The sequence below is a fragment of the Pollicipes pollicipes genome, unplaced genomic scaffold, assembly GCF_011947565.3.
Source record: "Pollicipes pollicipes isolate AB1234 unplaced genomic scaffold, Ppol_2.1 Scaffold_4295;HRSCAF=5057_pilon_pilon_pilon, whole genome shotgun sequence".
NCBI lineage: Eukaryota > Metazoa > Arthropoda > Thecostraca > Pollicipedomorpha > Pollicipedidae > Pollicipes > Pollicipes pollicipes.
In genome coordinates this window covers 38795547-38822819 of record NW_023596461.1, presented here as the reverse complement: position 1 = coordinate 38822819, position 27273 = coordinate 38795547, and the positions used below count along the sequence as shown (strand labels likewise).

The 27273-nt window shown below is 49.4% G+C and overlaps 1 protein-coding gene across 1 annotated transcript in view; it reads right to left on the bottom strand.

Moving 5' to 3' along the window:
- The window catches only part of LOC119097515 (dual oxidase 1), a 78355-nt gene that overhangs the window by 45568 nt on the left and 5514 nt on the right, over window positions 1-27273 (bottom strand). Inside the window, exons 5-21 of the mRNA XM_037220548.1 lie at window positions 27023-27207; window positions 26593-26842; window positions 26016-26132; window positions 25372-25482; window positions 24810-25015; window positions 23369-23465; window positions 22341-22513; window positions 21460-21635; window positions 19814-19935; window positions 14987-15217; window positions 11474-11587; window positions 10778-10977; window positions 9372-9557; window positions 6561-6701; window positions 3648-3823; window positions 2699-2874; window positions 1433-1505 (exon numbers count right to left, since the gene is read on the bottom strand). Coding sequence (XP_037076443.1) covers window positions 1433-1505; window positions 2699-2874; window positions 3648-3823; window positions 6561-6701; window positions 9372-9557; window positions 10778-10977; window positions 11474-11587; window positions 14987-15217; window positions 19814-19935; window positions 21460-21635; window positions 22341-22513; window positions 23369-23465; window positions 24810-25015; window positions 25372-25482; window positions 26016-26132; window positions 26593-26842; window positions 27023-27207 — 2734 coding nt within the window. The remainder of the gene's footprint in view (window positions 1-1432; window positions 1506-2698; window positions 2875-3647; window positions 3824-6560; window positions 6702-9371; window positions 9558-10777; window positions 10978-11473; window positions 11588-14986; window positions 15218-19813; window positions 19936-21459; window positions 21636-22340; window positions 22514-23368; window positions 23466-24809; window positions 25016-25371; window positions 25483-26015; window positions 26133-26592; window positions 26843-27022; window positions 27208-27273) is intronic.

Sequence of the window (27273 nt, the reverse complement as noted above, 5' to 3'; positions counted from 1 at the left end):
AACATACTGCTTAGCTTAATCCTTGTCGCGTATTCAAATGCAAAACTCAAAGCAGGCTTCTATCATTTGGGTTACCATGACATTCGAAAGGTCAAACAGTGTCATTGGCCTTAAGTAAGCATGTCACCTTTTGCTTAGAATAGGTATCTTGGTTCTGGGGACACTTTGGGAGACCAGGTTTGTGTTTGACCTTGTTTGACCTTATTTAACCCAAAGGTCACGACCTAGGAGACGCGAACTTTAACCGAAGTGAATTCACCTACAGGTCAACACACCCTGTGCATTTGGTGTCTAGTTTTCTTAGTTTCTAGGATCTCAGCGGGTCAAACTGACCCCCACCCGACCGAGGGGCATCCAATCGGCCACCCGAGCGCGTGTTTATCATCATTCAGTGCTTCATTGCCAGCAAATGATACGTAAGTGCAAACGAACTCCCGGAACAAAAAGCTTCATGGTTATGCAGTATTGCATTAAATTTATCTTTGTTTTGTGTTTAATTTCATTTAGACTTATATTACAACGATTTCTGAAAGATTCGGCTCCAAATGACAACTCAGACGGTTCCAAATTTTATCGGTGACAGAAAAGACACTTCTCTCATCCCTTCCCAGAATACTGCGCGTTGTCTACATAATATCCTATTTTTTCTCACACGTTTCTTGCAGGTTTTCTGTGGGGTTCTGACTGACAGCTGCATCTGACAAACTGCATTATGTCATACAGGATTGGTAGACAAAGTTGAATAGTAATTTCACATGATGTTATTTCATATTCCACCCAAGACCCTGCACACATGGTATTAAACTGTGCAAGAAATAACCTTGGATTCCAAAGTATATGTGCTCCTGGTTGGATCTTGGTTTTTGCTAGAACACCACGCAGGGCCATACACTGATTTTGGTTCCCACTCGATATGTCGGCTCGTTTGGGCTAAATCCGTTTTCATGGTTACATGAGCATAATTTAGTGTTGGGTTCTGAATTTTCCTGGATCCTTAACAACCTTTTCATTTGCCAACAGATTATTTTGATTCAGGAACCAGGAACCGGTGGTTCGGAATGAGCATTTCGTTTTTCAGATGTCGCACAGACACCCCATATGTTTTCACCTGGATCAGACAGGCTCATTTTTGCAACACCACTGAGGTCCCCCCAATTGATCTATGGCGGCGGGAGGTGAGATTGAACAATGCTTTGGATTAGATGAACTTGGAAAAGGCGGGTTGGAGGTGAAGTTGCGGCTCTCTTGACACCTCATTCAGCCGTCCCATCTCAGAAACTGAATCATGCGACACCAAGAATGTCTGAATAAATTAAGATTCAATTATTATCAAAAATCGACGAAATTTCATGCATATTTTAGAGGCAATCGTTATGCACCCATGCCTAGAGTAGCCTGGTGTACTGTGCCAGTTCCGTCCAGTTATGCTTACCCGTACAGGGAGAGCATCGTGTACCGCGCGCGCTCGGGTAGCCGTTTGCCCGGCTGCCGCTCGCTGGAGGCACCTGAAACAAACCGTTTCCGCTGACTGTCAGCACAGAGCGACAGTTAGACTGTGGTAACCGGCGGTCGGCGTGCTGCAACAGTGAGAATGAGGTCACCGGCGGTCGGCGTGACGCGACAGTGAGACTGTGATCACCGACGGCCAGTCCGGTAGGACAGTGAGACTGTGGTCACCGGCGGCCAGTCCGGCACGGTAGTGAGACTGTGGTCACCGGCGGCCAGTCCGGCACGGTAGTGAGACTGTGGTCACCGGCGGCCAGTCCGGCACGGTAGTGAGACTGTGGTCACCGGCGGCCAGTCCGGCACGGTAGTGAGACTGGTCACCGGCGGCCAGTCCGGCACGGTAGTGAGACTGTGGTCACCGGCGGCCAGTCCGGCACGGTAGTGAGACTGTGGTCACCGGCGGCCAGTCCGGCACGGTAGTGAGACTGTGGTCACCGGCGGCCAGTCCGGTGCGATAGTGAGACTGTGGTCACCGGCGGCCAGTCCGGCACGGTAGTGAGACTGTGGTCACCGGCGGCCAGTCCGGCACGGTAGTGAGACTGTGGTCACCGGCGGCCAGTCCGGTGCGATAGTGAGACTGTGGTCACCAGTCGTCAGTATGTTGCGACGGAGAGACTGCGGTTACTGACAGTCAGCGTAGTGCGACAGTGAGACTGTGGTGACTGTCAATAAGATCGTTAAGTCTGTGGTCACTCTCGCGGTGCTGTCCTGCATAATTTCTCACACATCAACCCCAACTATTGCTGGCCAGCGCATAGGTTTTTGGAAGCACCTATAGAAGTAAACGGATCAATGTGCGCTGGTCTAGTGCAACGAAACAACCCGAAAACATGCTTGCAGTCACAATAGCTGACAAGAAGACGGCGCGGAAGAGGAAAATATATTATTGCAGCTAAGAAGGCCCGAGGCACACTCGTATTTTCTGTATTCCAGAAATAAGCTGGGAGACGCAGTGGCACCCCGAAAAGATCTTACGCAAAGGATAAATGACTGAGCCACCAGTGCGGAGTGCGTCACAAGTGCCACCAGTGCAGAGTGCGCCACAAGTGCCACCAACGCGGAGTGCGCCACAATTGTCACAAGTGCCATCAGTACCACCATTGCAGAGTGCGCCACAAGTGCCACCAGTGCGGAGTGCGCCACAAGTGCCACCAGTGCCACCAGTCCCACCATAACAATAACGGATTCATACCGGCCACGTGTAGTTGAGCAAAGTCAAGCTCTTTGCGGTGTTCGCCGAACATGCGCTGAAAGTCGTCCACGGTGATCTCGTCCTTGTCGTTGAACCCCGCCGAGGCGAACAGTGTCTCCACCACCTGGTCCAGATTCCGCTGCTCCAACGAGGCGTTCGAGAGCTCCAAAAGGGATCTGTGTGCGCGAAGGCCAATACGCCACAGCACCGCGGTGAGCGATGAGAATCGTTCATGACATAGTCATATCATCACACCATGGCACATCACTGGTGCCACATCACATGACTGGTGGCACATCACATTAATCATGATGGGGGAAAGATGCACTGTACTTTAAAAAAAGTTCACCTAAGACGTTTGGCCTAGTAGTTTGCCTTGGCGAACACAAATGGATCCCTTTTATGAAAAACTGGCAAAACGCTGTTGACCTGAAAAGTACGAGTCGCTAAAGAAATTTTGCTCTGCTATAGCAAGCCCTGTATATCAGCATGATTATCACCTGAGTTTTCTAGGAAATGAAAATGATGTCCTCACCACTACCCCGCAATGCAACATGTTTTATAAGAGTGGATGGTTGACCTATAAGCCCTGCGGTTTCCTGTTTGGTCAGAAACCATATTGCGGAAGACCACCGATTATTCAACGTCCATTTACAGGCTGACGTAATCACTGCAATTTCCCAGCGCATAGTGTAGTCCTAAAGCACGCTAAAACTGAGCATCTCAAAGAAAAGAGCAGCGGAGCTTAAAAGCCCACCCATCTGATCATTCGCTAGTGCGCATCACAGCTCCACAGCCACCCCGGTGTGGTTGTCTCTCTCAGGCAGCATGGTGGGAGCCCCACAGCCCACCCATCTGATCATTCGCTAGTGCGCATCACAGCTCCACAGCCACCCCGGTCTGGTTGTCTCTCTCAGGCAGCATGGTGGGAGCCCCACAGCCCACGCACCTGATCATCTCGAGGAAATCCTGGCGGCTGAGTTTGCCGACGTTGTCAATGTCGTACATGTCGAACATCAAGCGCGCCTTGTCCTCGGCCGATCCTTTGGCGAACAGCACCATCATGTCGAGGAACTCGCGGAACGAGATGAAGCCGTTTTGGTCCGTATCCACCACGGCGAACATCTGATCGACACAAGGCAACATTCCCATCAAGACACAACAATCAGGCGCAGTAAATTGACACTAAAAAACCCGCCCATGCTCGGAAAACGGTGACACATCTGCAGAGCAATCTTCACAAATTTAATTTTCACTTGCATCCATTTGGTTGTGCAGACCTATTCCCATTGCTATTTATTTACGCATAATGTGTGTTTTCACTTTCCAGTGACGACTGACAGCTGTGTGCATCCGATACTGGTGGCTGGGAATTAGAGTCGAGACAGACCCGTAAGTTGTTAAGTACATTTTCGAGGAACATCATGCATATGGATAAGACAGAAGTAATAGTTTTATTCATCGTAGGAAAACGAGAAGAATGGAGAAATAGATGAGATGATATTTCGGCAACATGCTCGTATCGAAACGAATGTCAGTAGTTAATTCAAAATCGCCTGCCGATGCCGCTTGATTTTTTAGACTTTTTAACCCACGAGCCACAGTTTATTCAGACCACTAGTATTCACTTCTGAGTTTCAAGGGGCTTGCACGTGAAAACGTGGTTTACGAAAGCATAGGTAAACTGTGTGAAAACAGGGAATGGACATGGTGGTGTGTGTCAGAGAGTCCGTGCTCCCCACTCATTTCTGACACAATGAACAACTGTTAGAGACTAAAAACAAAGCAGGAAATATCTCTTTCGGTGACTTTTGGCAATAAAAGTTTAGGCTGAACTCTATGAAGGTATGCAGCCCATACGCTTTGTAAAGCTCAAAGTCATCTACAGAGCACAGGACCATCCATACAGGAAATACGCAAACCTATTCTTCTAAAAAGTCAGTAACCAGGCCTTAACGTGCAGGGTTGACCATGCCCGATTATGCGAATGTGCTAAATGCCCTGATGTGTAATACGTGCTAGCCTAAAATCGTTTACATATATAAGTGACGCCTGACACGTGATGCGCGATGCCTGTTTGACTGAAATTGTTTGCATGCGTGACTGATGCGTGATGCGGGATGCCCGTTTACTTGAAGTCGCTTGCATGCTTGAATGAAGCGTTTTGCGTGATGCCTGTTCGCTTTAATCCGTTTGTATGTACACGTATTTTCGCGTATTCTAATTCTTAGACGTGCACACTGTATCGTAGCAATACCTGACAACTGCTCCTTGTTTGATTCCCTGAATGTTAGTGATCTGTGTAAACTGTGGCTTGCGGCTTAAAAAAAAACCGGAAAAGCTGAGTACGATTGGTGTGCAATTTCGAATTTATTACTGATATTCGTTTCGATCAAGGCATGTTGCCGAAATATCAACTCACCTAGCTATCCATTTTCCTGGTTTAGCAGGAAATAATGCGAGTTCGTGCATGGCTGGGAACAATATGAAATCCGCTCCTTGGCACCTTGTTTTCAATAGCGCCAGATTCATGGAAGCAGTCATGGCTTGCCAAAAGTATATAAAAACTAGCCGAGCGGCGGCCATTTTCGCTTGCATGCTGCGCGGGATGTTGTCATGCCGCCAGCAGCCGATATATGTAGTTCCCGAATATGTGACACACACACACGCACACACACACACACACACACACACACACACACACACACACACACACACACACACACACACACACACACACACACACACACACACACACACACACACACACACACACACACACACACACACACACACACACACACACACACACACACACACACACACACACACACACACACACACACACACACACACACACACACACACACACACACACACACACACACACACACACACACACACACACACACACACACACACACACACACACACACACACACACACACACACACACACACACACACACACACACACACACACACACACACACACTCATACACACACACGGCGCACAGCCGAATGCAGGTAAGCAGCCCTTGCTTTGTTAATCCAAATTGAGCTAGAAAAGCGGAAAACAGCATAAACAAACTCGCAAAGATCTTTACTTTAAAAATCCAACGGCAACCGGATTCAACACTATAGAACGGCCAGTGATTTTCTGGTTGGGATCACTATGCTTTTGCGAACAAAAGTAGAACAACGCGGATTAACTGTGACCCTGAGTCGTGTCCATTGATCAAAATAAGCAGATCGTCATGATCTTTACCATACTATGTAGAAAAGGGGTCAATGTCAATTGAATGTGGATAAGCCAGGGTAGGTCGACTCATCCAATGCTTCCTGTGACCTGAATATGACTTACCACGGCGAATATGGTGCACGTTGATTATGTTTCAATTTAGAGCCAATAAGCTATTCAACGTAAATATGCATAGAATTACAACAGGATGTTTCATATACAAACCACGCTGCAAGCTCTCCAGGCAGCGGCACCTATCAGTGATCTCACTGGACCATTGTTTGAAAAATGCGCACAATAATTCATGGTCATATATGCTATATCCCATCGCACTGTCGCGTAATGGTTTTTCGCGGTGCTAGGTGGACAGCTTAGTGCACGTGCAAGCGCGCGCGCTCCTGATATGGCTAAGCGACAACCAATGATATTAATATGCACTATCAATGCGTGAAGCGTTATCAATGATACTTGTATGCACGACTAATGTGGGACCTTTGACGGACCCGCAGATATGGCCAGAGTCTGGACGGGCCGTGCACCAGCCCGGATGCGGCCGTTACCGCCGGTGTGGCGGGCCAAGGGCCAGTGCGATAAGTATTGGCGGGTCAGGACGAGGCGGACCTTGGTCACGAAGCTGGAGGAGCTGGAGACGCTGAGCGCGTCCGCAAACTCGGCCAGCGTCAGCTCCGTGTGGATGACGTCTCGCATCCCGCTGGCATCCACGTTCAGCAGCTCCCGTGAGTTGTGGTTGATGTCGAAGGCCTGGTGAGAGAGAAGGGCGGTTGGCGCAAGACAGCCAACACACCAGCTCGTAGTCGGTAGCGGCTTGCTTATGCCGCTTCTGACTACGTCATGATTTGCCGCGTGTGTCGTTGGCTGGTAGAGATGCAGTGGACTTATATCGAGAAGTCCGTCACCAGAGCACGCGAATATGGCGAGCTCCAAACACAGAGCTTCCGCCAAACCCTAATAGCATAAATCCGACGGAGGCGCGCGGCTAACGCCCCACAGGCCTAAGATTACATGACTGGGCAGAATGGTTTCAGTTTACACCCATGCGCAAGACGTATGCTTTTCGAAGCCACTTCCTGTTGTCTCGCGGCACCGTCATTACATTATCTAATTTTGTTGAACACGAGTGCTCCGTGATTCGGGACGTCTTATCGAAAGCAAGCACGTGACCTGAGCAATTATCACAAAGCGTGACAGCAATACTATCATTTGCCCAGGACGCACAAATCCTTTTCTCGATGACCTCATTAGACAAGGGGCCTTATGTGGCACCGAATGTTAAATACACATGGAAGAAATATGAAGTGTACGGTACGAAGAATATGAAATAGGAGTACACATGTAATAACTATATAATTTATAATACGACAAATATAAAATGCACATGGAACGGTATGGAGGCGTATTACTTTCGTTAGCATGTAGCCATTTGTTATTTAACGATTGGGAATGTGGTCCCATGAACCCAATATATACTCGAGGATGAAACAACGATCTTTCGTAGTAACAAGAACCATCTATTTTGATTATCATCACGACATTTCATGACAAGCCTTCACGCTGATCTTACTTTTCGTGAACTTCATCTTTGGCACACAGTTAGGTCCCTGTCTACTAATTAACCCTCGCCCGACATCAGAGGCCTGGCAAAGCCTGATAAGCCTCACTCTGAGGTTGTCCTTGAGAAGGTCGGCAGCCATTAGCCCTCGCCCGACGACAGGGGCCTGACAAAGCCTGACAAGCCTCACTCTGAGGTTGACCTTGAGAAGGTCGGCAGCCATTAGCCCTCACTCGACGAGGCGGGTCTGTCAGGCCACCTGAGGGTTGTCTTACAGGACTTGGCAGCCATGAAAGATAAGACACAGATTTTTGCGTAAGTTGTTCAGTGCATTAGCGAGGAACGTTATTCACATAGAAAGAAAATGGCATTAGCCTTATTCCTCGGAAAAGTCGGGAAAATGGAGATATAGTTGGGCTGATCTTTTGGCAACGTGCCTTTAGCGAAACAATAGCAGAAGTGAATTTACTTCTGCTATTGTTTCGATAAAAGCATGTTGCGGAAATAGCAACCCAACTATATCTCCATTCTCCTGGTTTTTCCGGGGAATAAGGCTAATACTATTGTCTTATCCACACATATTTTCCAGCAACTGACTGTGCCATTTGTAATTATCCATCAGTTTTTTCAGCACTTTTGTTCCAATGAATCATGACCTATGACCAATTATGAAGGTTTTGTCAGTCAGTTACCTTTCCAATTTACAACACAATTCACCTGTTGGCAACTGGGACATGGTACTTGTCATTGTTATTAATGTTACCGATTAAGACATCTCTTCTGATTTTCTTTTTTATATGTGTCACAAATGTAATCAATTCTGACCATGTGGTGTGGACCTGATAACGCCTGATGCTAAGGGTCCGATCATCAAAGTTAACGCTAGGTCACACATGTCCACTTATTCCTTTATGCCAGAGCTATGGCGCGTACAACTGCAAGACTACGTTAGTACGAACCACCACATGGACATATGTCTGACGCTCATTCTGCAAGTTGCAGTGAATTTCTGGGGGCACGGTCACGCCGGGCGAGAACAACGTAAAAGAGATAGGCACCGATAGCTATAGCTTGCACCGCGGCTATTGTAGAGGAGCTGTACTTGATGGTTGCTCATCTCTCAACAGGCTTTGCTTGTGGGCACTTGCGTGTAAGCGACACTAATCTCCAATGGTGAAGTAAAGTCATGAACTTGAGCTACCAGCATCTGCATGCAGCATTTGAGCTGCACCGCCATCGCCTCCAAATTGCAATCGTCATTGTGATGTGTGTTTACTAGACTGTGATGATGTTTGCCCAGTTCTGCTCTTCATTGCGTAACACCTGCATGATGATCGTTGCCAGAATGCATTACATGATTCTGACAACTTAACCAAACGGTGCATATATTTGTTTCCTTTTTTTATAAAAAATTATCAAAGTTTGCCACAATCAAAAAGACCAGACAGTTGTTCAAAGTGCATATGCTCGTTTGCCTCCTTGCCTCTCTGACAATTATGCCGCCTTGAATCTTGAAACAAAATGAATGATGTGATAATTGAATATGATTTATTGATGAGACAGCACTAACAGCCTTATTCCCCATAGAATAAACATGATAATGGAGAGATAAGTGTGATACCACCTTTCATTTCACCTTCGCTTTGATGAAAGCATGTAGACAAAAATGAAATCCATTTCTCCATTCTCCTATTTATTCTACGAGGAATAAGGCTATTAATGCTGTCTCATCTCTATGCATAATACTATCATAATGCGGCGCCACCGCGCCCCAGTCGATGACCTGGTCGCTCATGACCCGTTCCGATGGCATGATGACCCTTTCGACGGTGCCTCGTGCGTAACGTCATGCATGCACATACCTGCGCAAACACGACTCGGAAGAAGCTTTCCAGTCGCTTCTGGCGATCCTGTTTGCTGACCACGTGGTCCAGCGCCTGCTTCAGGGTCATGGTTTCGACGGTCTTGGAGCCACCACACTCGCTGATGAAGCCGTCCAGCGTGCTAAGGAACTGGTTCCTCAGGAACAGGCCATTGAACATCAGCACCTGCCATCAGACGCCATCTGCATGTCAATGTCAAGCACGATGATGGTGGCTCTTGCGTACTTTAGAGATGTTCATTTCTGAAGTGGAGCTAGAACAAATGGTTGCAGTTCTTTGCTCACGACCTTTTTATTTCAGAATTATTGACTTATGGTGCTCATGTTATTGCAAGACCACATTGCATTCATAACTCATGATACGGAACGGGAAACACCACATGGGCGGGAGACACCACAACCCGGGTATTTCAGGGCTATAGCATGAAGGAGAATGGATAACCGTGGGGCAGGACTATATGCACCTGGGGGCCAACGGCCGACACCTCCGTGGCTTGTGCGCCGGACACCCAGTCGGGTCCCCCTCCACGAAACTCTCGGCCCAACCGTGGCTGGCGCATGCAGCCTGCCCGGACAAGCGGGGCGTCGTGACGATTCAGAAGAAAGCGAGAAAGACGATGGAGGGTCGAATGTTGATAGCACATGCTTTGTGGCATCAAGAGGCCTTGTTGCGCCTTTGCACCCAACGATGTGACTTGTTTAGTTTTGTTATACGGCTGGACGGGTGAGGACAACTGAGACCTTAGCCCACTGAGTGCAACCACGCCACGGTATCCCGTCGATGTCCATTAGTATCCATCGGATGGTTTTCAAAGCTGTCACTATTCCGTCGCAAATTTCTGATGTAGATTAACGGGAGTATTCTCATGTCCTTTTCTCTGTGACCCTAGCTTAATTGGTGTTTGAGACGTTGGGGAAGGGAGAGGAGGACTTTGGGGCACTCTCCGCGGGGTAAAGGTGAAAAGATCCGCAGGGAAAAGGCTAACTCTCACCCTGATTAGCCGTTTTTTTTAAACACGGACTGATAGGGGAGAGTCCAGACCAGGAAGGATAGATTGTAGCTAAAAACACCAGTGAAATGGTCTCAACGAAAAATCGTGTTTGCTTTAAAAGCTGTTGGCAGTTGATATGCTCGATATGCTTTAAATATAAAAGCTCGATATGCTTTAAAAGCTGCTGGCAGTTGATTTGAGAGACATTTAATGGCTGCCGCTCGAGTCAAGAGTCACGAGCCATCCCTCGGGAGAGGAATGGTTCGTTTGACTCTCGTGCGGTGGTCAGCCCGCCCCGCCGCTCCCGTCCTTCCATCTCTCCGCCATCTCCGCAATCAGTCCCGAAAGAGTGACCAGGCTTGGCCGCCCGACCCGGTCGGCCGCCGGCACCCACCAGATCGTACTCCTTGGGCACTTTGATGATGAGGTGGTCGCCATCGGTGGGTGTGACTAGCGCCAGGTGGGGCTCAGCGCCGCTCAGGTCGATGGAGCGCAGTAGCGCACCCCGCATGGTCAGCACCTCGATCAGCCGGCCGGTCTTGTTGAGCCGCACCGCCACCTGACGCGAGTCTGTGCGCGAGACACGCTCCACGGCTGCCGACGGCCGCGGGGCGAGGGGCGCGCGGTGTCAGGCCGAGCCGCACATGCCTCGTGCCAGCGCTCAGCGACAGCGAGAAGGCACCGCATCGCTGCCCAACTCATTCGCATACAAGTGACAATTTTTTATCTGGGTAAAAAGATCAGAGCCATGTCAAAAACATAACCTATCGGGCAGCATAACGTCGCAGCCCAAGGCATCCAACACAGATAAGCTAAAAAATGGCCTCGAGCTGGCGGGCTTCACAAAGCTTGAGATCTAAGGAGGCCCGCGAACAAGGCCTTCACATCATCACCTACTCGAAATCAACCAACGCTTGTTCGTTGTCACCCCAATCGCAGCTGTCAGAACCGGGTGGTTCTGACGACTCACCTCAACACCTCAACGACTTCTACCGCTCGGCGTATCGTCAATACGGCCGGGTTAGTGGTTTAGCAACAGCCGGGTTGAGCCACACAATTCAACACTCACTTAGCGGGAACACGAACTCACCTGGGATGGTAAGGCCTGTGCCCTTATCGTCGATGACAGTGGTCTTGGGTGCCCTGACCGTTGAATTCCCCCTTTGACGCCGCTGAGCCAGCACACGCAGCAGCACACCGAGACCTGTGGAAATGGTGAGAATTAACCATGCACAGACATTTTTCTTGTGATGGGTTATTGTCACATCATACATAAGTGTAACACAGCAGAAAGGTGACTGTGAAGTGGAAAGTTCCGGACCACGTTTGTGAAGGCTCGATCAAGATGCTTCACGGCAATGCCTTACAGGCTTAAGGCAAGCCCAATGGTGAGAGGTTCTAGGCGGTTTGAAGGCGTGGGTGATAGACCAAAGGTGTCAATGAGGAAGCGAGCGAGTGGAAGCATACGCTAGCAGTGATTGACGGGGTGACACTGCGGTGGGGAGAGGCTGCGAAAAACATGCCGTTTGTGTTCAGCTTTAGCTAGTCTCTATTTCAAGCTGAAGCACCACCTCTTGCTCACCGCCAGTGGTCTTCAACTCCTCCGCTCCGCAACAGCGTGAAGGCTACGGAACCTAAACAACGTGACCCTAAAGGATAGTCTTTGTACCACTCATCATTGAGATACCTGGAGACCGCCTGCAATTTGGAAAATCTTTGACCACGTCTCTTCTCTTTAAACTCCTCGGCCTCCAGGTGCTACGAATATTTCCTTAACTACTACATTGTCTCAATCTGGCGCTGTTCTGGGAATTTTGTTGATGTTGTCGACCTGTCATGTCGACTGATTCATCTACCGAGACGGGTGGCAGGCCATGTGCAGGATCGGCCATGTAATCAGTCAGCGTGTTCGACAATGCTCGGGATTTACTAAAGCTGTAGCGGAATGATAAAATGGCCGTTCTCAGTTTCAGTCGCGCTCTGGATCTGCGCCGCGAGCGGTCTGGAAGTTTTTTGTGTTGAAAACATGACACTTTTCTGTGAAACCATATAATTCAAAACAATGTTAGCCAACGGGTCAGATGTTTTGCTTGGAATGTAACATTTTAAACACTGGTTCAAGAATTGCACGATCAGGTTGTGCAGACCAGCGCGTTAAAGCAGTTCTGTAATGCTGTAGGCTTGAAGTCTAAATCAAGGTCTGAAATATTTACTTTAAAAAATCAGGTAGTTTCTCGCGAACATTCAGTCCTTAATGCAAGCGTAAGTTTCGTAGTTCATGACGATGAATCTTCTGCTTCTTACCAGACGATGTACCAGACGACCAGATCGCTAGCAGACAACGCCATCGGCTTCATTCAAACCATCTATCGAAATCCCCTTAGCAGATTGTGACTTATTTGATAGTGTCGGGCATTTCCACTATCTAAGGCTCGTTTTGAATTATATGTGGAACCTTAGCCGATGCAGCGCTATCCTTTGTTTGGAAGTTTTACCGTTGCATAAGATTTTCATCCGTCTCCATCAGCGCCCGCGTTCCGATGGCTCAGTTAGCGCATGCGCATTCCGATCCGCCACCCGCGGCGGGGTGGGTTCGAGTCGCTTTAAGCGCTCGCTATTTGCCCTTGACAGATATGGTCTGCGGCCGGTAGTAGCGGTGGCAGAGAGCAGGACTGACTGTGCTGGGCATTGTGGCAAGTCGAACTTTCGCCACTAAATTCTGCCGTTGCCTGGAATTGCGCGATTGGATGATAGGGGTCAGGGCTCCAGGCCAAGAGACGTAACAGGGGTTTTCATAAAGGGAGGGAGAAAAAGAACTCGAAGAAGAGTCCGTGGAAGCTCCTTGCACAAGAATGTTGGATTTGTCTGACTTTAATTTGAAAGGGCCTTCATTTTGTTCGTTTTTTAGTAGTCAATAGTGCCGTCTGCCACGTCGTTTGAGGGGTTCTGTGCATTGTACAACAAGAAGATCCTTACCTTTTCCATCCGGGGACTGATAAGCCTTCCATTCCCTGCCCGGGTACCTCCCGCCTGCCATGCTGGCGGCACGAGGGTTGGGGCATTTAATTCGGAGGTCATCAGACGCAAATATCCTATATCGGCACCCTCACTGACGCACGGGAGAGGTCACCAGACGCATGTATTCTATATCGGCACCCTCACTGACGCACGGGAGAGGTCACCAGACGCATGTATCCTATATCGGCACCCTCACTGACGCACGGGAGAGGTCACCAGACGCATGTATCCTATATCGGCACCCTCACTGACGCACGGGAGAGGTCACCAGACGCATGTATCCTATATCGGCACCCTCACTGACGCACGGGAGAGGTCACCAGACGCATGTATCCTATATCGGGCACCCTCACTGACTCACGGGAGAGGTCACCAGACGCATGTATCCTATATCGGCACCCTCACTGACGCACGGGAGAGGTTACCAGACGCATGTATTCTATATCGGCACCCTCCCTGACGCACGGGAGAGGTCACCAGATGCATGTATCCTATATCGGCACCCTCACTGACGCACGGGAGAGGTCACCAGACGCATGTATCCTATATCGGCACCCTCACTGACGCACGGGAGAGGTCACCAGACGCATGTATCCTATATCGGCACCCTCCCTGACGCACGGGAGAGGTCACCAGACGCATGTATTCTATATCGGTGCCCTCACTGACGCACGGGAGAGGTCACCAGACGCATGTATCCTATATCGGCACCCTCCCTGACGCACGGGAGAGGTCACCAGACGCATGTATTCTATATCGGCACCCTCCCTGACGCACGGGAGAGGTCACCAGACGCATGTATCCTATATCGGTGCCCTCACTGACGCACGGGAGAGGTCACCAGACGCATGTATCCTATATCGGTGCCCCCCCTGACGCACGGGAGAGGTCACCAGATGCATGTATCCTATATCGGTGCCCTCACTGACGCACGGGAGAGGTCACCAGACGCATGTATCCTATATCGGTGCCCTCACTGACGCACGGGAGAGGTCACCAGACGCATGTATCCTATATCGGCACCCTCACTGACGCACGGGAGAGGTCACCAGACGCATGTATCCTATATCGGCACCCTCACTGACGCACGGGAGAGGTCACCAGATGCGTGTATCCTATATCGGTGCCCTCCCTGACGCACGGGAGAGGTCACCAGACGCATGTATCCTATATCGGCACCCTCCCTGACGCCTGACGCAATAATCCAGTTCGTGTCGGCTTACGAATGTTTTAGTATCAATGTCCCCAAGGTCGCGCTCACTGACCATGTCTACGAGATTTAGCGAGCGGAAGCATTGTACGCTAAATCGCCTTTAAATCCAGCCTTACCCGTTTTCAGTCAGTTGTATCCATTCGCCATCCCTCCACTCCTCGCTCATCAGATAATTCACGCAGCCTTCTATTTGGAAGAAAGCGAAATAAGTGTAACAGACACCACTGGGTGTATTGTTGTCAAATTTACCGGATGGTTCTAGATATGGGGGTGTTTTGCTTGCCGCACCACATCCATTTTTGCGCCGGGAAGATCCCGTGTCTTCAGCAATGCAGCCGTCATCGCCAGTGACGCCGGTGCCGGCCTACTCACCACAGATGGCGAGGAAGGCAGACAGGAAGGTGAGCGCGAACGAGACCTCGCTGCCGGAGAAGTAGTCGTAGGTGCGCGCCGGCGAGCAGGGCTCGATCGGCGCCTCGTCGGAGCCCAGCGGGTGCAGAAAGCTGCAGTTGATCAGCGCTCCACCGACACTACACTGCGCTTGCCGCATGAACTGGCCGTCGGTCAGCTCCGATTGGCACGTGGCCGAAAGGTTGTTATTGCCTGCCGAGGAGAACACGCAATTCGTTGGAATAGATGGCAAAGCCGCGGGCCAACTGCGCCTTCAAAACAACCAGGCTGGTCGGCATGTTATATCGGTATGCCGGTTGCAGATTTGTCGCGGGTGCGCGGGTGCAACACGGCGATATCAGGGCCGCCTAAGAGTTTACTAACTGAATATTGCATGGACTATTAACGACGGGATCTCCTCGGTTTTTCGCTCTTTGATGAAAGGGCATGCATTTTTTTTTCTACGCCGTTACCCAAGAACAGGTAACCAGGAGTGCCCTTCCCTCAATCCCAGCGACGCAGTAAACCGTACGTTAACACCAGAAAACATAAAATCAAGTCGCGGCACTCCCAGCTAGGAAGATGAAACAAACTTAAAAAAAACAGGCGAAGAGGTGGAGCAGACCCGAGGGAATTGGGTTATGTGAGAGGGAGGGAAAAATCATAGATGAAAAGGCTTAAAGTAGTCATTAGCCAAAATCAGCTAATGACAGCCCGCTACAACCGCCCAATAATCTACAACCACTCAATTCCCGGTGTTAGTAAGGATTATACAGTCACAAGTCGGAGGGGGCAATTACCTGGTCATTTTTGTGCTGGGTTTTGGGCTGGATTTCCAGGGAGTCCACCCAGCTAAGCAGAGCTTGTTGCTGGGAGAACTCCCGGAGCCAGCGCCATTAATTTGGGTATATGTGCATGACTTTATATCAGAAACTGATTATGAAACATGAAGGAGGTCAAATATGAAGTGCGTTGGATATGTACAGCACAAGGATGGCAATGTCTTCAAATATGTTTGTTACGTTAAAATGTGTTCACGAAATGCTTGCGGATGATGTTCTTAACGATGGTTTTTGATACAGGGATATCAGCTATTCTTGGAAAATATGGAACCATAATGTTGTTCCACAGCTTAGGGCCAAGGCAGGATGCTGTAAATAGTCTATAATTACGATAAGAGAAAGGTTGTTCTAAATGTTTTGCTCGCCTCATATCCATGTCATTGGATTCGTAGAGATTGTAAATTAAATCGAATGATGCAGGGAGCTGTGAAGTTAAAAATTTGTGCATCACAATTAACATTTGAGATTTAGCAATATCCGATAGTTTCAAAACTTTGTATCGTTTAAAGATTGATTCTGAGCTTTGCGGAGGATACACATTTTCTATAAGACGCACAGCCCTTTTCTGCAAAATTACCAATCGATCTAGTTGAGAAGCATAATTTATGCCCCAAACCAAGCAGCAGTAATTTAGGTAAGGAAGAATCAAAGTGTTATAGAGTAGATGTGACGTTGTTTTATCAATAAAGTACCTAACCCTACTTATTATTCCAATATTTCTACTTACTATGCTTGCAACAAAATTAGTGTGGCTTGTAAACTTAAGAGATTTGTCAATGATTACACCAAGGTATTTAATTTCTTTTTTCTCTTCAATAGGTGAATTATTAATTTGCACATTTAGTCGGAAATGCGAAGAAAGGGTTGTGTAATGCTGTGTGAATGTTTTTGATACGTTCAGGGAGAGAAAATTAGCAGCAAACCAAGAAGTCATTAGAAGCAAAAGCGTACTGACATTGTTTTGAAGTTCGGCAATACTTTTATTTTTGAAAACAATCGCAGTATTATCAGCATAAGACAGACAAATCATGTTACTGCTTAATTTAGGTAGGTCATTTATGTACATTAAAAAGAGGATTGGGCCGAGAATGGATCCTTGGAGTACCCCCATTGTTACGTTTTTGATTGTTGATAGATCATTCCTGATTTTTACACATTGAGTTCTGCCAGACAAATATGAAGAAATGATTTCATGAGATTTTCGTCGAATACCATATTTAGTAAGTTTACGTAGAAGAAGGCTAATGTTTACAGTGTCAAAGGCTTTTTTCAGTGTCATGTCATTACACTACAGTGTCAAAGGCTTTTGAATCCGTGCATTTTGTCAAGGGTGATGCATATCACACCAGATCGTTGCCATTCGACGGGTTCAAATGACAAGCAGAGGTGAATTCCCTATTTCACCTGGTGTTGTTTGTTGGCAATGCTTCCAACTTGATAGGCCTTCATTAGAGGAATCAGTTACACAGTTGGAAAACCGATCTGAGTCGGACTGTCTCTTTATGACGAGCAGCTAGGGTCTCAATAAAAAATATGGTGGGTTGCTCAGTGCATTTGCGAGGAGCATTATGTATATAGATAAAAAGGCACTGTCAGTCCTATTCCTTTATGATTCAGGGAAGAAATCCAATGAGACCACATGAAGGAATTTTTGGAACGAAGACATATGTTTTTTCAGAATAAGATCAAAGTGGTTGTCTTTGGTAACAAAAGGTGTCTGTTTTTGTCGCACTCAGCACCATGAGGCTCTGCTTGAACACTGTGATAAATGTAGATTTGTTGCTGGTTGATGGATTATATAATTGGCAGAACGCGACTCTATGCGGGCTCTTTAAATGGATTTCGGCGCATATGACGACGGCCGTGGAAAATAGGAAAATAGAAAATAGGCCTTCCTGTTGTTTACGATTGCAATTTTTGCAATGTGTAATCCCCATCCACCTCTTGTTCTCTTTCGGCTTAGAAAATGTGACTGGTCCGTTGATATTTTAAAGTATTTTTCATCGAGGTATTGAGCTATGTTTCGGATGTTGATAGCATATGTTATAGTGTGTCTTTTCTTTGCGTTAGTTTTGAAATGTGATGATGTTGTTGATAGCATAACAGCATTCGAAGTGCAAAGTAGTCATGGAGGGTCTGAGTGCTTGAGGCATATTTTTTTTTTAAACCCTTCTCTGGATAAACTGCCCAGTCTGTTTTCGAGTTTTCAAAGTGTGCTCAAGGGGCATTTTCACGATAGTCTCCAAAATATGTTAAACATGTGACAGAACAAACTCATGATCAGCATTCACGTGAAATCTGACAAAGAAGTTCAATGTCAGAAGCGAAATAAGGTATGTCGTCGCTAGAGCTGTGACAGCCTTCCTCATCAGATTTGCATTAGTGTGAACTACATTGAGAAATGTGCATTATGGCTTATTATTGAGTGAGAGGCAAGTTACCAACCACGCAAATTAGCCGAAATCCTGCTGAAAAACGTACGTTTCTTTTACAACTAAATGAACTGGGTGTGTACAGATCAACAAAACGGCGGGAGGCGTCTTGGTCCCTCATACCGGTCTGCATGGTATTTGTGTTTTTGCTAACTGCATGCCAATCAGGTACAAGAGCGAGTTGTTTTGTATAATCTCACTCCATTTACGTTTTGAACGCTCCAAAACATTTATCTGCGACTGTCTCGGATTTGACGGGTGTGAAGTTTTCAGATGTTTAACACGCGCTCGGGCAGAGGTCAAACCGCCCCCGGGAGGTGTTCCCAGAAGGGTTTCGGAATAGCGGGGCGTGGCCAATTAAATAGCGGATCGTTTGCTCTGAAAACTTAAGATGTACCCTGTAAGGTCACCAACCTGCGGCAGGTCAAGGTCCGGCCACGGCTTCTGCGAGGTCGATTTCTAGGGAATCGTTCAATCTGACGCCATAACGGAGTATTAGACGAAGCTATACATTCTGAGAAACTTTCTTAGGTAACACAACAATCAAATGACTAAGTCCATTGACCTGAAGTCAGTTTTGAAGGTCAGACTAAAGTCAAAACCAATCTGTTTTATTATTCTAAGGCTGGCTGTATGGGGTAGTTAATGGTATCCATTTCGAATTTAATATTAACAGGAACCGCATTATACATCTTCATGAACTTCTGAAAGGTGGAAATAGGTCACTGACGTAAAACGACCCAGGTCAACATTTTTTTAATGATTTTAGGAACATGCTGCCTAGCGTAATCTTTGTTGCTTATTCAAATGCAGAGCTCAGAGCAGTTTTGTATGATTTCGGTCATCATGATCTTCGAAAGGTCAAACAAGGTCACTGACCTGAAATGAGCATGTGGTCTTTTGCCTACTACAGGTATCTAGGGGGCACTTTGGAGACCAACCCGGAAATTGACCTTGTTTGACCCTGTTTGACCCGAAAGTCATGATCTAAGAACCTTAAACGTTGACCTAGGTGAATTAAGGTGCAGGTCAGTACACCATGTGAATTTGATGTCTCTAACTCTCGCAGTTCCTGAGATCTCAGGGGGTCAAATTAACGCCCACCCGAGCGAAGGGTATCCAACCGGCCACCCGGGCGCGTATTAAGCAATAGCTTCAAAATGCACGCTCTTCGCAAAAAGATATCTCAAGTTGAGGCGTCCTAACTAATGAGCGTTTGGCCACCTCTTTCCCAAGTGTTAAACGCGTTTTACGATTCCACAACTTAGCATGAGCATGCTGATTAAAAAATGCTTGTTAATACGTAATTTGCTGTTAAAACTAATAAACTTTATTTTACACGTATACACCTTCTTTTACACGTAAAAAACATACCTTTCACGCTTTGTTAAAAGCTGCTTCACATAACAGTTATACTTAAGTTTGCGAAAAATATGCACTTACAATAAGTACCCTAGGTTAGATACATTGCAAACAAGTAAATAGGCGATGCTTTTCACACGTTAGGCAAGTGAGCTCGACTTATCAGGTCTTACCGTCCATGAGAACCGAGAATGGGTCCTCCTGTATATCGCTCTCCTCCATGGCCGTAACCGACTGAATGATGTCGTAGATTGTCAGACTCCTGATGCGCTCTATTTCCTGCTTGGTGAAGCGTCTGGAGTAGCAAGACAACCGTCAGTAGGAACCTAACACGCGTCAAGATCCAAACCAATACAAACATGCAACACAGAAACATGCAAACCGTCGTCCCATTTAAAACAACCATTTGATAGATTTGTTCTCATCCACTAAGAGGACAAAATGAGACCCTAGTTACAAGCAATACAGCATGGCTGTCTCCGATGAACTACAAGCCTAGTTTTATGGAGGATTGCGACGATACATTCGCATCACGGGTGAAATAATTGTACGGATTATCATCCACGTTTGATCTCTTCGTACGCACATAACGTTTCGTTCAGTTTTCTAGGCCAGACGCTCTCCAGCTATCTTCAGGTGTGATAGAGCCTAGATAAGGACCCAGTGATTCTTGGCTTTCCGCCATGTACGTGTTACGACCCGAATTCTCTCCCTGAAATGGTTGAGATTTAAACCGGGGTCTTCTGATGATGCGTCCGTGGCTCAACCAACTGAGCTAACCTGAACTAGGCACCAAAACCGCCGGCGATGTTTTCAGAAAACCTACAATCGTTTCAGAATCACTGATTTGCATTTAAGTTGTCACCTCGGTGGCCTTGGATAAAATAAAAGGTCATTGAATCGCCAAAACAATCTTAATCCTACCTGACACACCCATGCTTGACAACCACCCAAACGATGGCCTTCAAACGTTCACCCGTTCACGTGTTGCAGCCCGTTGTAAGCAAGCATGGCTTACTCTCACCTTCCAAAATGTAACAGTTTAAAAAAAAAACCAAGGAAGAGTATCGTTGACTGAATGTATCGCCACGATCAGAAAAGTAGTTTCGGAGTATGACGCTGTCATCAGTTGCTGTCAGCAAATTAGACCCATTCACTAAAACGCATCACCAATTACCGCATGAGCTTGCGGTCGGAATTTCAGACAGGGGCTAAGTGAGAGTGACACTTCTTGTAAAATGTCAAAAAAGTCAGAATATAGCCCCAGCTAATGCCCACACTTTTTGAGCGTGTGCGAAACGCATCGATCGATCAAACACGTCGTATGGACATCACCCAAAAAATGTTTGCGTGGATGTGCAGGTGGATGTATGTGCGTGCCTGTCGGAACCAGCGGGTGCATGTCTACGCTCTTTCTTTCACCGTTGTTTTCCTTTTGTGCATTCCCAAGTGCGCCGGATACTATCTGTTAAGTAAGCTGTTAAGTCTGTTAAGTAAGCTTTCCCGGGCTGAGAGTCCAAAGGGACGTTGACTGCTATTAGCTAATATTCCTACCCCAGTGTCCTGCGCCGCGATATTGATTCAGCTAACTCAGACAAGTAAACCGGTTCGAGATCTGCGAGAGACCATTGCTGTTTCACGTCCCGATCACAACTTTGAGATTATTTTCAGCCCTCCACCCTCCTATCTGTCCATCCCCTTCCACCTATGCCACTTCCACGCGACACCCATCTCCCGATGCCTGCTCTCCCTGCTCAGGTACCCACAGATCCTCGACACAACTATCCGTCCGTTCTTCATCATGTGTGTCGCCACTCACCCGTTACGGTGGTTCTCAAACCAGAACCGGTCAGCGTTGCGGATGCGCCTGAACTGGTCCCGGATGATAGCCCTGAACAGCTGTCCTGGCCGGTCCGTCGTCTCCAGCAAACCACCCGCCCAGATGTCCACGTCCTTCATAGAGTGTCCGTAGACTTCTCGAAGATTCGCCAAGACCTGCGCCGCACATTCACCGGTCGACCATTGCCCTAACACCACTTGCAAACCATCCAGCGTCTGCACCACATGGCCTGGAATCAACTACAGTCTTAAGGGACCGTTCATAAACCATGTTATTTATTTTTGGCAGTATTCCCCTGCTATCTGATTACGCACTGATTACGCCGCAGACCCCTCTTCTTCCCTTGGTTACGCTGTGTTGAGCGTAACACACCGTAAAGGGATGGTGTGAAACTACGACGGATGTGCTGCGTGTCTTGCAAGTAAGCCAACGGTATCCGGCTACAGGGTTTTAGGGCGTTAAAAATACCTTAGTGTCATCTGCGGCCCCACCTGAGCGTGATACTGCGGCATCCCGCTTGCTATGCTTCAGCTGCACTGCATACACCCCCTTCCCTCCCACTCCTAACACGGCACGATATGTGACTGCTCCTTAACATCTCCCGCGGAACGTCCAGGAATTATACCAGACGGCCGGGAGCGGGCTGTAGCAACATCCCCGTGAGTCGTGCGACGCTGGAGGCACGCCGCCAGAGGCAGTTAACGTCGCAGCGACGCCGGTCGACGGCTGGACCGCGCGGCCAACAGTCAGCTGACCCCATGACGTCAGACTGGCAGGCGTGCCAAGTAACGCGGGAGGCTGTCAGCGACATGACACTGGCCCATCAGGTAGCCGGCTGCAAGGCTGTCGGCGGTAATGACCTGCTCGTCCACCAGGGAGCCGGTGACGCTGTAGAAGGTGTCGAAGTCGACTGGCTCGAGTCCGAACTCGTGGCGGGCGGTCAGGTAGTCGGGCAGGCCGTGGTCTCGACCACGCTGGATGTTCACCGCCATCAGGTCACGGCGCGAAAAGTCTAGCGGCCCAAACACGTCTCCTGGCAAGGCGGGGTCAACGTCAATTCACGGCGCGGGAAGTCTGGCGACCCAAACGTGTCACCTGACAAGACGGGGTCAGCGTCAATTCACGGCGCGAGAAGTCTGGCGACCCAAACATGTCACCTGACAAGACGGGGTCAGCGTCAATTCACGGCGCGAGAAGTCTGGCGACCCAAACATGTCACCTGACAAGACGGGGTCAACGTCAATTCATGGCGCGAGAAGTCTGGCGACCCAAACATGTCACCTGACAAGACGGGGTCAGCGTCAATTCACGGCGCGAGAAGTCTGGCGACCCAAACATGTCACCTGACAAGACGGGGTCAACGTCAATTCATGGCGCGAGAAGTCTGGCGACCCAAACATGTCACCTGACAAGACGGGGTCAACGTCAATTCACGGCGCGGGAAGTCTGGCGACCCAAACATGTCACCTGACAAGACGGGGTCAGCGTCAATTCACGGCGCGAGAAGTCTGGCGACCCAAACATGTCACCTGACAAGACGGGGTCAGCGTCAATTCACGGCGCGGGAAGTCTGGCGACCCAAACATGTCACCTGACAAGACGGGGTCAACGTCAATTCATGGCGCGAGAAGTCTGGCGACCCAAACATGTCACCTGACAAGACGGGGTCAGCGTCAATTCACGGCGCGAGAAGTCTGGCGACCCAAACATGTCACCTGACAAGACGGGGTCAACGTCAATTCACGGCGCGAGAAGTCTGGCTATGCTCTGGCTGGCACTAAGTTGCCTTGCACTTTTGATCACGACATCCTCTTTCCGCAAACGCTATAGGTAGCTTGCAAATCACCAATGAAGTTGCCACTGAAATCCCTGGGGACGCCTTACATACCTCGCAGGTCATTGACGATGATATTGTCTTCCCTCTCGGTGGACTGCAGTGCCATGCCCATCAGCATCCGGTCAATGTCGTGATCGGAGAGTGGTTCCTGGAAGAGGCCGAGTCGCTGAGTCACGGATGGTTCGGCATCCCGTCTGACATCTCGGCCTGACTGGCAAGCAGCCGGCTGATCTGTCCGGAACACTCTGGCACTGATCAAGCCAGCCGATCCGTCAATCCAGACCACCGATCTATCGATTCACGCCACCTCTCCACCGATCCACACCACCGATCTGTCCATTCACGCCAACGATCCGCCAATCCACACAGCCCATCTGTCGATTCACGTCGCCGATCAGTCGATCCACGCCGCCGATCTGTCGATCCACGCCGCCGATCAACCGATCCACACCGCAGATCTGTCGATCCACACCGATGAGCGTCATTTGAAGGCCGCAGCGCACCTGATGGAGGTCAGCATTGGAGGGATCGCAGTGCGCACAAGCCAGACGGCGTAAGGTGTCAGTGCCAGTCGTGAGGGACTCCCAAGCTATGAGGAATACTTACATGCCGCGGGGCATGGCGCACGAGCATCTCTTTCAATGTGAGACAGATGCACAACATTCGTGCCCATGCCCTGCTAACGCGCATGCACATAATACATACGACAGGACATTACTGAAATAACGCCCCACCTGACTCAAGAGCGCTGGACCGCTCCAGCCGGTTTGGATGATGCAGCCAGTCTATACCCTTGGGTCGCAGACGCTGTTTTCTGCATTAACTAACACATCTCCTTAGCTAAAATTGCTCTTTTTATGGGGTATGTAAAGAGAAAAGTGGAAATGATTTAGGAACTTATGATGGTTTCGTTTGGTTTGGATTAAGGCCTTATCGACCAGAAGTCAGCACTTCAGGGCTATGGAGCGAAGGAAAGCGAGAAATGGTTGGGAAATGCACCTGGAAATCCTTCGAGGAGACAACCCGTACAGGCACCCCGTATACGGGGGTATGTGCTCTGCGCTCGGACGGAGCCTCACCAGGAGAACTTAAGCCCACTTATGGCTGGCGCATGTAGAAAGCAGGAAAAGCAGGGCATGGCGAGGATTCAGGATGAACCGAAACGGAGCAAAGCAGGGCAAATGAATTATTCAAGAAGTTTGTGTCAAAGGCATTCAGTGAGCGGAAAACGTCCGATCGAGGCACAGATCGATTCGGCCGTGGCTGACCTGACCTAACCTAAGCTAATCTAAGCCAACCCAAACTAACCTAACCTTACCTTACCTAGCCTAGCCTAACCTAACCTAACCTAACCTAGCCTAGCCTAGCCTAGCCTAACCTAACCTAACCTAACCTAACCTACCTTAACGTAACCTCACCTGACCCAACCTAACCTGACCTTACTTGGTGCCCAAGCGAGCGTGACGGTCTTCATTCTGCGCTGGCGAGTTACCTGCGGTCTCCAGAAGGAGTTGCATGTTCTGACACCACGCACGGCAGACCGATCGGTACCCGTCAGAAACCCGAACGACTCCGGGTGGCAGCCTTCACGGCTGTAGTTACGAAGGTAGACGCCAGATGTCACCAGGGTGTGGCCGAACCGCATGGCCGCCGATTGAAAAACGTGCGAGATCTGAGGGTTCACCGAGTCGTCGTACCCTGCAGCAAACAAGGTAAGTATGTAGTTAAGTTGGATATGTCCAAGGGTAGATAAGGGTATGGCGAGAGGGAGAGGAGATAAAAACAGGAATATAGGGGGAAAAGGGAGAATAAGAGGAAAAGGGAAAATAGGGTGCACAAGACTCGAGTCAAGCTGGACATGTCGAAAATTAGGCATGACATGACAAAAGCAGTAGGAGTTAGAAACAGGATGGGAAATCAGAGTGCGGGAGAGAGAGAGAGAGAGAGAGAGAGAGAGAGAGAGAGAGAGAGAGAGAGAGAGAGAGAGAGAGAAGAGAGAGAGAGAGAGAGAGAGAGAGGGAGAGAGAGAGAGAGAGAGAGAGAGAGGTACTGACCTTCGTACTCCTCCAAAGGTTCACCAAGCCACCGGGGCAGCCACTCGTTGACGACAATATGCTGGTGGGTGGCGATGACCCATTTGCGAGCTTCATTGAACACGCGGTCCCCTGCGGAAGCGGACAACGTTTGACATGTGGGCTGACAACCAACGGTGGCGTACGCCACTGAGACCAACTGGAGGGCATCTCAGCTCCGACAGCGGCTCTTCAGATGACGCGGGGGAAGACGCTGCTCTGTATGCGAAAACAGTGACGGTAACGAACATAATCGGTCAATGCTGGAAAATATGGAATTCCGACAAGTAGCAAACGGAAGTGCCTTGGGTGGGGGGGGGGGGGGCAGTGTGGGAGCGGAGTGGTTGGGTCCAGACACTACATCCGTAGTGGATAGCGAGGTCAGAGGCTAACTATTCGTTTCGCCCCGCTCGCTTCCAGCTGCAGACCTGGGCGCGTCGGAACCTTTGTGTTCTTCGGGACCAGGGGCTCTCTAAGTTGGCACCGCTTGCTGCTGACCTCCAGTCATCGGGTATCAAATCAAAGGTTGGAGATGGGAGGAGTTCTTACGATCCCAGTAGTGGCATTACGTGTGGGAAGAGTTGCCGCTTATAGGAATAACGGAGAAGTGCGGGGTTGCCACTTACCGGACCAGTCCGTGTGCTGTGTGGCGATGTAGTCGGCCAAGTGGTTGTGCCAGCGCATCCAGAGCACCCCGAACGTTAGCAGAAACGGGTTTTCATTGCCGCGCGGATTGCCTAGCACTGCGGGCGACATTGACGTCAGGTCATGTCACCGCGACCAAGGCTAGTTGATCTTGTGACGTTATCTGACGATGGATCTACCTGAATCAAAGCCAGTTCCAAAGACATTGAACCTGAAGCACAATCGAGATCTGCTGTCAATGCGAGAGATCGGTAGGGGGTTGGTCAGCGAGTGACATGTCGAAGGACTGTCGCTCTTGCAAAGGGTTGCGAAGGGACATCGCATGTGACCTGCATGGGGCATCGGCACCTTCATCCCCGCTTAAAATCGGAGACGCCCTACCACCTGTAAATGCTGCAACACCACAAGGCCAGGATCTTCCGTTCTTGCACAAGAGCTATTTGACTTTTTAGTACATACTACACTCGGCGCTGGCTGACTGCAGATGGTGCTAGGTGGACGTTAGCTGAAGACGTAGCATCCACCCGCGCCTCGGCGGTTTGGGAGAGGGCCACTTACTCCAAAAGCGGTTGACGGGCGCGGTACGGTGGCGGCTGGTGAAGATCTCGTGCTGGGTGGGCGGCGGCGGGTTGGCCATCGGCAGGCGCACATCGTTCCGCTCCGGGAAGCCGCGGAACGGGTCACGGCTCCAGGCGAGCATGCCGCGTGGCGCCAGGGTGCCGTTGGCGAAGGTGCGCAGCGCGTCCGTCCAGGCCTTGGTCGTGCCGTACGTCAGGCCTCCGTCCAGCCACGGCGTGATCTCGTTCAGCTGCAGGAGCGGCAGGCTGGTCAGTCGGCCAGCTGAGGGACAGATGCAAACGCGTTTACACGAACAGCAGTCGCGTGAGGGGAACAGGGGCGGGGAGGGAAGAGCAGCCCAGAAGGAGTCCAGCGGCAGTCCAGGGGCCGTTTGACGGGTGGCTGTGTACCGCAGCGGACAGCTTGTCACCTGCTGCCGGGGCGAGTTCGGTGAAAAGCCAGTCGTGCTCATGTCGTATCGTGAGCGGAGAAACGGCAGCTGGGAGTGCCCGGGTTCTGTCCGGTAGCGGTGTCCCTCCGGGATTTTGATGTTGAAGTACTCCGGGGGACAGCCAGCCCTCTGCGCGTCCAGTATCTCCTCCACGACCTGCTGACCTGCAGCGATCACGTCGGACGGTGAGTACCAACCGACCTGGCTGTATGTCAACGGCGACATTGACG